Below are 9,835 nucleotides of genomic sequence, written 5' to 3' on the forward strand. Positions count from 1 at the left end.
TCTGACTCTACAATCGAGTTTCTTTTCTGTAGGGCTCCTTCCATGTTTTTACCTTTCCAATTTATCTTTCTGTAAACTCTACTTTTCAAGTAAATTTATCTTTTAAGCATCTTTAATTTCAATGTTCAATTTACATTCCAGTACCTTTAATTTTCATGTCAAAAGCTGTTTGATCCATTTGAAGGAATCTTTACTGTTTTCATTTAATTTCAACGCAAACATTTCGATTTCAGTCTAATTTCTTTTTCAAATTGCTTGTTTTAAACATCTTTTATATTTTTTACAAACTTTTATTTACTTGTTATTTTGATACCCATCTAATCATAGACACTTTGATGCACTTATAGAAAACTGGTACCTACAAAAGAGGAGTTGGTTTTGCTCCCAAACCATTAGAATCGAACCACCATCGATATGCTAAAAATTGACAAAACAAATTGGCACGTCCGGTGGGACAGTTTTAAAATTGAAGTGTGTCAAAAAGTTTTTATATCATTTGGTGTATGTGATTGAAAAGTGGAAAAATCATTCACATGGCTGATGAAGTGTCAAATGTGAATGGCGCTTCCTCTACCAATGATATCTTACCAGTAATTGTGCAACAAGTGGACGAGACTTCACGTTCGGAAGGTGCAATTGGAAGTGAGAGTATAGCAGTTACAACTGTTCAAACTAGGATTGTTGGACGTAATATTCGTCCACGTGGTACTTTGCCACTGTTCCAACCTCCATTAACTGCTGGTTGGCCTCCTTATAGCCTTCCTCCCAAGCATACCCCACCGGTGGGTAGTTTTGTTCCTCCTATCCGATTTGGGAGTGTAAATGGAGGAAATAATTCTCAAAACCCACAACAATATTCTGAGTATTCTCGTGATTATAATGTGGGCTCTACTTCGAATGATACTAATTCGATGGCAATATATCGACAACAAGTAGAGGAAAGTCATAATGACTTAGTAAATTTTTTGACTCAACAAATGACCACAATTCTGAACCCTACGATGGCTGATAACGAATCAAAATTTGAATGTCTTGCCAGATAAGTCGAACGAATTGCTCGAATTGTAGATTATGAAGAAGGTGAAAGGCATAATGCCAGGAGAAATAATGAAGGATTCGAAAATATATTTCAAAATAAAAATAATGTTTTTGATCTAGAAAATCCTCATGTAATTCTCCGGTGTCAAAATGCTGATGAATTTCTAGCCAAATTATGTGCTAATCATGGCGGTGAACGTTATCAAGTCACCAGAATTGTGGAAGAAGTTCTTAATCGAGTTGGTCTGAATGTGGGTTTCATGAATCGACCCCATTTTGTGTCTACTTTTCCTCAAGTTGTTCAAATGGCTGAAGTGCCGAAAGGAGTGAAAAATCTAAAGATAATCACAAAGTTTGCTGGGGAAGTTGGAGAATCAACCACTGAATATGTCGCTCGATATTTGGTTGAGATTGGAAATTTAGCCAACGATGAAAATTTGAAAATGAAGTTTTTTCCTTCTTCGTTAAAGAAGAATGCATTTACTTGGTTTTCAAATCTTAGACTAAATTCGATAACAACATGGAATCAGTTGAAAAATGCTTTTCATGCTCATTTTTATCGAAGGAAAATGAATGTAGCAGTTACTGATTTAGTGGCTCTGAAACGTGAAGATGGTGAAATCATTGATGATTATATGATACGTTTTAAGAACGCTAGAAGAAGATGCTATGTTTCATTACCTGAGAGCGAAGTGGTGAAAATAGCAACTATGGGCCAGGATTTTATATGTGCAGAAAGATGCTAAATATGCATATCCCTGATTTAGCCATCTGGCTGAAAAGGTTCGTCAGACCGAACTCATGAAAAAGGAGAAAGAAAAATATAGGAGTGAGCAAAGATCAAAGAGTAAACCTTCTACTCGAAAAGAAAAAGCTGCTTACGTGACTATGGAGTCCTCAGAGGAGGAACTCGATTTCAAAATAGAGGTCGATTTGGACGAACTTAAAAAGGGCCCTCCATATGTTTGTTCCTTACTTAGAAAGCTCCCTAGTAATGAAAAGTAGAATGAATCAAAACTGAAAAGTGGGAAAAAGTATAGATTTGGTATTTCAAAATCTGATCAGATTTTTGATGTGTTGCTTAAAGATAAATAATTAATCCTGCCTGAGGGTAGAACTTTACTTTCGGTGAAAGATTTAAAAGAGAAACCTTATTGTAAGTTTTACCAAGCAACTAGTCATTCGACTAACAGTTGTGTTCATTTCAGGGACTTAATTCAGGAAGCTATTATGGAGGGCGGTTGAATTTTGATGATGGCAAGAAGGAAATGAAGGTTGATGTTGATCCCTTCGATGCTGAGGCTAGTTTCATCGAACCATGTTTTGGAGTGAACATGGTTGGAATGTCTTATGACTTTGACGTGGCTCTTGACGATTTCGAGTCACAAGTTCAGTCGGTGTATCTCCGAGCGGGAGATGGTTTTTTGGATTTCTTAGTTCAACAAAAGATTAAAGATCGGGATGTATCTCTGTGTCCACGGTGTAATGCTGTTTTTGGTGCTGAAGCCACAGCGATTTTCGAAAAGGAGAGAATGAAGAAAGAATTGGCTCATAGAGAAGAGCATGCATGCCAGAGGCAACTGATTCAGCGTGTTGAGGGTTAAAGCTTTAAGACCCCTCAGCAAAATATGGTTGCACCTTTGAGCCGATCTCAGGCTATAGGTGTTCAATGGATTCGGAACTGTCAGGAGTTCCAGAAGCAGATGATGATATGATTAGAACAATTTCGATCATTCCAACTGAGTATCTGGGAGAATACGAAGGTGACCCAGAAGAAGATTATGATATGGAGGATGAGGAAGCTTTTTCTTTCATCCGAATTGAAGATGAGCCGGGGTATTTTCTTCGACCTACTGAAAAATAAATGTCTGATCTCCGCCCACTACATATAACCACCACTTTGAGTGGGATCAAAGTAAACAAAGTCTTGATCAATGGTGGGGCAGCAATCAGTCTTTTACCCGAGAGGATGTTAATGAAGGTGGGAAAGCATCCTGATGATTTGGTCCCCACAAATATTACTGTGACAGACTTTAGTGGGGCTTCGACTCCAGCAAAAGGGCTGGTTACTCTGACTGTAAAAGTTGGATCATCCGAACAAAATACTGTGTTCCTGGTGGTTCCATCGAAAGTAAGTTATAATGCTTTGTTGGGGCGAGACTGGATCCACAGTGTAGGGGCTGTACCTTCTACTATGCATCAAAGTGTGCTTCTTTGGACAAAGGATGGTAAGCTTGAAGTCATTAAGGTAGATTCGAACCTCTATGTCGAACAGCTGCATGTTGATTTCAGGATGTATAATCCTAAGTTGAAAACTTTGAATGTCGACAAGACACTGAACTCTTATAATTGTGAATGATGTTATTTATCCTCTTAACACTTTTTTTCAAACTTGATATATATCCTTTTGGTCATATTAGTTTATGAACTGCTTTTAATAAATTTATTATTTGAAGTATACTGGTTGATCCCTTTTTTTCTGATGTTAAATTGCTCTCTAGTATGCTTGGCAATTAAATTCACTTTATTGAATGGGAATGATTATCTTTCTTGTTTCAGAATTGGTTTCAAGTAGAAAATGAATGTATATATGCATGCATTAAGAGATGAACAAAGAACTATATCTCTGTTCTCTCCTTGTTTAAGTGAATGCTCATTAGCTCAGGAGCTTGTGTTGAAAAATATACTCGTAATTAATGAGACTGAGCTTATATTTATGCAGTACGATTGAATGGTTTTGTAGGATTCTGGCTGAAGTTGAAAACCTTGCTGCTAATTGTAATGAGACTGAGCTTATATTTTAAAAATTGGCTTATTTTCTTAATTTTTGTTTTTTGTTTCCTTGGACATAAGTTGGCTTATTAGTCAAGGCAATCAAGTTTATGTATCTAGCTTACTTGTATATGTTCACTTTTAGTTGCTAGAATTCCTTAGTTATTTTTTCATATTTCAGGCTTTGGCATCGTACCTCGTTAAACTTCATGCAGAATGTAGTTAATGGAAACCAGAGTCCTGTAATACTTGTTACCAAAGGATGCTAGGTGAATTTTTTCTGTTGATAGTTTATTTAATGCTTTATTATCGTAATGAGTTCTTCCTTATTCCTTCCCCTAGCTACTTAGAACTTCTCACAAATGCCTTGGACCGTGAAAATTAGTCACTGGTTCAATTCATGTCATCTTACAGTGGATATGGCACCTCCAGCTTGCAACAAGTAAACAACTCAACAATTCCTGGTTTTACTATTCTTGTGACTGTTGCTCTAGAATATTACATTACAATTTGCACTTCAGTGTAGTACCACTAACGTTTAGCTCAAGGAATTATCTTTTGTAGGTAAAAAAGTTTACAAATCTTCCAGAAACAATTATATATGATCTAAGGGAAAGAAGTTTAAGAGGGCTAGAGGAAGGAGGAACAGCATAGGAAATAGAATTTTAGCTTGTCTTGTTTCTGTATTTTTTCAATTTTTAGTTTTGGAATTCGAACTCGAGATTTATTTTGTATTTAAGTATTAGTTTTTTAATGTATAAAACAATTATCGCAAAAATTATGTCACTAATTATTGTTTGATTTATGTTGTACTAAAAGTTGCATACTATATTTGTAGGTTTGGTAATAAAAAAAGGATTGAAAATTTATATTTTGCAGGTAAAAATAAGAAAAAGGATTTTTTTAAAATTTTATAAAGCTATTACCACGCTTTTAAAGTGTGGCCGTATAAATGGTTATCACCACGCTTTAAAAAGTGTAGTCATATCTTTTCCTATCGGCACGTTTTTAAAGAGTACCCAAAACAAACATTCTGAAACGTTTTAAAAGTGTGGCGATATGCGCACTTTTCGGTACGCTTTTTAAGCGTACTTATTGGTTAAGACCTATGGCCACGCCTTTTAAACGTGGCAAGAGATGAAAGCGTGCCAATAAAAAAAGTGTGCAGATAGATCCACAAAAGCGTGGTGATAGAGCAACCGGCACGCTGGCAGATGTGACCCTTTCAAAAGCGTGCCAAAAGCTCAAAAAGCATGGTGAAAAGCTATCGGCATGCTTTTTTGCACTTTTGGCACGCTTTTAAAGCGTGGCAGAAAGCTTAGGACCGGAAATGTTAGACGTAGTATCGAACTTAGAACCAAACTAGGAATTGAGGCCAAGGAGAGTGCTTCCATCTATTTTCTTTAGTAACTAAAATTTTCGAGGGCAAAAATTTTTATTAGGGGGAGGATGTAAAACCTGGGTAATTAATAAATAATTAACTAATAAATTAATTATTATTCAAAGAAATTAAAAAATTAAATTTTATACTTTGAAGTAGCAAAAATATTTAAAAAATACGAATTTAGACACAAATTGAAAATATTTTGGTCCAAAAAGGGCGAACTGGCCAAACCGGTTGGACCGGACTCAAACCGAGTCCAAGGCCCACTATATATAAAGCCAAATCTGCCTTTTCTTTACTGTCATGAACTGAAAACACGCTGAAGCTTGGGGAGAAGGGAGCAATCAAGAACCCTAACCTCTTCCAAATTTTAATTCCACATATCTCTTAATTCGCAACTCCAATTGACAAGCCGTTAGTGACCATGCATTCGTCTCAAAATTCTCTTCAAATTCATCAAAACAAAGTGGAATGAAATTTGAGATTTCTCACTGATGTGCGGATAATTTATACGCTTTTTGGCATTATTTTTAGGTAGTTTTTAGTAGGATCTAGCTACTTTTAGGGATGTTTTCATTAGTTTTTATGCTAAATTCACATTTCTAGACTTTACTATGAGTTTGTGTGTTTTTCTTTAATTTCAGGTAATTTCTAGCTGAAATTGAGGGACCTGAGCAAAACTCTAATAAAAGGCTGACAAAGGACTGCTGATGTTGTTGGATTCTAACCTCCCTGCACTCGAAATGGATTTTCTGGAGCTACAAAACTCCAAATTGCGTGCTCTCAACGGCGTTAGAAAGTAGACATTCAGAGCTTTCCATCAATATATAATAGTCCATGCTTTATTTGAGATTAAATGACGTAAACTGGTGCTCAACGCTAGTTCCATGATGCATTCTGGAGTCAAACGCCAGAAACACGTCACGAACCAGAGTTGAACGCCAAAAACATGTTACAACTTGGCGTTCAACTCCAAACGAAGCCTCTGCACGTGTAAAACTCAAGTTCAGCCCAAGCACACACCAAGTGGGCCCCGGAAGTGGATTTATTCATTAATTACCTATTTTTGTAAACCCTAGTAATTAGTCTAGTATAAATAGGACATTTTATTATTGTATTAGACATCCTGGATTGTATTTTGATCCTGTGATCACGTTTTGGGGGCTGGCCATTCGACCATGGCTGGACCTTCATCACTTATGTATTTTCAACGGTGGAGTTTCTACACAACATAGATTAAGGGTGTGGAGCTCTGCTGTACCTCGAGTTTCAATGCAATTACTACTATTTTCTATTCACTTCAGTTAATTCCTTTTCTAAGATATTCGTTGCACTTCACCATGATGAATGTGATGATCCGTGACACTCATCATCATTCTCACCTATAAACGCGTGACTGACAACCACTTCCGTTCTACCTTAGACCGGGCGCATATCTCTTGGATTCCTCAATCAGAATCTTCGTGGTGTAAGCTATAATTGATGGCGGCATTCATGAGAATCCGGAAAGTCTAAACTTTGTCAGTGGTATTCCGAGTAGGATTCAGGGATCGAATAACTGTGACGAGCTTCAAACTTGCGATTGTTGGGCGTGATGACAAATGCAAAAGAATCAATGGATTCTATTCCGACATGATCGAGAACCGACAGATGATTAGTCGTGCCGTGATAGAGCATTTGGACCTTTTTCACTGAGAGGATGTGATGTAGCCATTGACAACGGTGATGCCCTACATACAGCTTGCCATGGAAAGGAGTAAGAAGGATTGGATGAAGGCAGTAGGAAAGCAGAGATTCAGAAGGAGCACAACATCTTCATACGCCTATCTAAAATTCCCATCGATGATCTACATAAGTATTTCTATCTTTATTTTATGTTTTATTTATTGTTATTTTCAAAAACCAATATAACCATTTATTATCTGCCTAACTGAGATTTACAAGATGACTATAGCTTGCTTCATACCAACAATCTCTGTGGGATCGACCCTTACTCACGTAAGGTTTATTACTTGGACGACCCAGTGCACTTGCTGGTTAGTTGTGCGAAGTTGTGAAGTTATGTTTGGACCATGGTATCATGCACCAAGTTTTTGGCGCCATTACCAGGGAAAGAACGAACATGAATGCCATTATAAAAAATCACAATTTTGCCTATCAAGTTTTTGGCACCGTTGCCGGGGATTGTTCGAGTTTGGACAACTGACGGTTCATCTTGTTGCTCAAATTAGGTAATTTTCTTTTTGTTTTATTTTCAAAAAATTTTCAAAAATCTTTCAAAAATTTTTATCATTTGTTTTCAAAAATTATTCTAAATTTTTAAGAATAAATTCTAGAGTTTCATGGTAACATGTTGAAGCCTGGCTGGCTGTAAAGCCATATCCAAATTCTTTTGGATTGAGGCTTCCACTTGTCAACATAAAAGGCATGTATATGGAGTTGGATGAAGTATCAGCTGTTGCATGCCTGATTTATATCCTAAAGCTGGCTGGCTATTAAGCCATGTCCAACCCTTGGATTGGAGCTTTAGGATAACATTGAAAGATTCCTGGAATTTGTATTAAAAATTTTGAATTTCTTATTTCCTTTTTCCTATATGTTTTTTGAAAAAAAATAAAAATAAAAGACAATAGAAAAAATTTTAGAAAATCATAAAATCAAAAATATTTTGTGATTCTTGTTTGAGTCTTGTGTCATGTTTTAAGTTTGGTGTCAATTGCATATTCATCTTGTTCTTGCATTTTTCGAAAATTCATGCATTCATAGTGTTCTTCATGATCTTCAAGTTGTTCTTGGTAAGTCTTCTTGTTTGATCTTTAAATTTTCTTGTTTTGTGTTATATGATGTTTTTCATGTCCATTTTTGCATTCATAGTGTCTAAACATGAAAGATTTCTAAGTTTGGTGTTTTGCATATTTTCTTTGCATTAAAAGTTTTTCAAAAAAAATGTTCTTGATGTTCATCATGATCTTCAAAGTGTTCTTGGTGTTCATCTTGACATTCATAGTGTTCTTGCATGCATTCTTTGTTTTGATCCAAAAAGAAAAGAGAAAAACATAAAAATGTCGTTTTAATTTTTCTCTCTCATAATTAAAAATTCAAAAATAAAAAAATATATTTTCCTTATTTCTCTCAAAATTTTGAAAATTTGAGTTGACTTAATAAAAAAATTTTAAAATTAGTTGTTTCTTATAAGTCAAGTCAAATTTTCAATTTTAAAAATCTTATCTTTTCAAAACTTTTTCAAAAATCAAATCTTTTTCATTTTTCTTACTATTTTTCGAAAATTTTTAATTTAATTTTCAAAATCTTTTTCTTATCTTTATTTCAAAATTTCGAAAACTTTACTAACAATTAATGTGATTGATTCAAAAATTTGAAGTTTGTTACTTTCTTGTTAAGAAAGGTTCAATCTTTAAATTCTAGAATCATATCTTTTAGTTTCTTGTTAGTCAAGTAACCAAATTTTGATTTTAAAAATCAAATCTTTTTCAAAATATCTTTTCCATCATATCTTTTAATTAAATCTTTTTCATCATATCTTTTTATCTTTTTCAAAATTTTGATTTCAAAATATCTTCCAACTTCTTATCTTTTCAAAATTAAATTTCAAATCTTTTTCAACTAACTAGTTGACTTTTTGTTTGTTTTAACTATATCTTATCTTTTTTCAAAACCACCTAACTACTTTTTCCTCTAATTTTCGAAAACTTCTCCTTCTTTTTCAAATTTCTTTTAATTAACTAATTGTTTTAAATTTTAATTTTAATTTTAATTCTTCTTTTATTTTCGAAAATTACTAACCCTTTTTTTAAAATTAATTTTCGAATTCTCTCCCTCTCATCTCCTTCTATTTATTTATTTATTTACTAACACTTCTCTTCATCTCAAGAATCTGAACCTATCTTCACCCTTGTGTTTGGATTCTTACCTTTTCCTTCTTTTATTCCCTTCTTCTTCTACTAACATAAAGGAATCTCTCTATTGTGGTAAAGAGGATCCCTATTATTATTTTATGTTCCCTTCTTTTTTAAATGAGCAGGAACAAGGACAAGAACATTCTTGTTGAGGCAGATCCTGAACCTGAAAGGACTCTGAAGAGGAAATTAAGAGAAGCTAAATTACAACAACCCAGAGACAACCTTACAGAAATTTTCAAAAAGGAAGAGGAGATGGCAGTCGAAAATAATAATGCAAGGAGGATGCTTGGTGATTATACTACACCTACTTCCAAGTTTGATGGAAGAAGTATCTCAATCCCTGCTATTGGAGCAAATAACTTTGAGCTGAAACCTCAACTAGTTGCTCTACTGCAACAGAACTGCAAGTTCCATGTACTTCCATCAGAAGATCCCTACTAGTTTTTAACTGAGTTCTTGCATATCTGTGAGACTGTTAAGACTAATGGAGTAGATCCTGAAGTCTACAGGCTCATGCTTTTCCCCTTTGCTGTAAGAGACAGAGCTAGAATATGGTTGGATTCACAACCTAAAGATATCCTGGACTCATGGGATAAGCTAGTCGCGGCCTTCTTGGCTAAGTTCTTTCCTCCTCAAAAGCTGAGCAAGCTTAGAGTGGATGTTCAGACCTTCAAACAAAAAAGATGGTGAATCCCTCTATGAAGCTTGGGAAAGATACAAG

At 34.9% G+C, this 9,835-nt stretch overlaps 1 protein-coding gene across 1 annotated transcript; it reads left to right on the top strand.

Annotated features, from left to right (window-relative positions):
- Window positions 1-2,902: 2,902 nt before the first annotated feature.
- Window positions 2,903-3,397, top strand: LOC140175151 (uncharacterized). The gene has a single exon (XM_072202082.1). It carries the CDS (start codon window positions 2,903-2,905, stop codon window positions 3,395-3,397), a length of 495 nt encoding a protein of 164 aa, XP_072058183.1.
- Window positions 3,398-9,835: the final 6,438 nt, after the last annotated feature.

This window comes from Arachis hypogaea, chromosome 9 (assembly GCF_003086295.3).
Source record: "Arachis hypogaea cultivar Tifrunner chromosome 9, arahy.Tifrunner.gnm2.J5K5, whole genome shotgun sequence".
Taxonomy (NCBI): Eukaryota; Viridiplantae; Streptophyta; class Magnoliopsida; order Fabales; family Fabaceae; genus Arachis; species Arachis hypogaea.

Coding starts and splice junctions, on each gene's coding strand:
- LOC140175151 (XM_072202082.1), top strand. CDS start 2,903: ATGTCTGATCTCCGCCCACTACATATAACCACCACTTTGAGTGGGATC.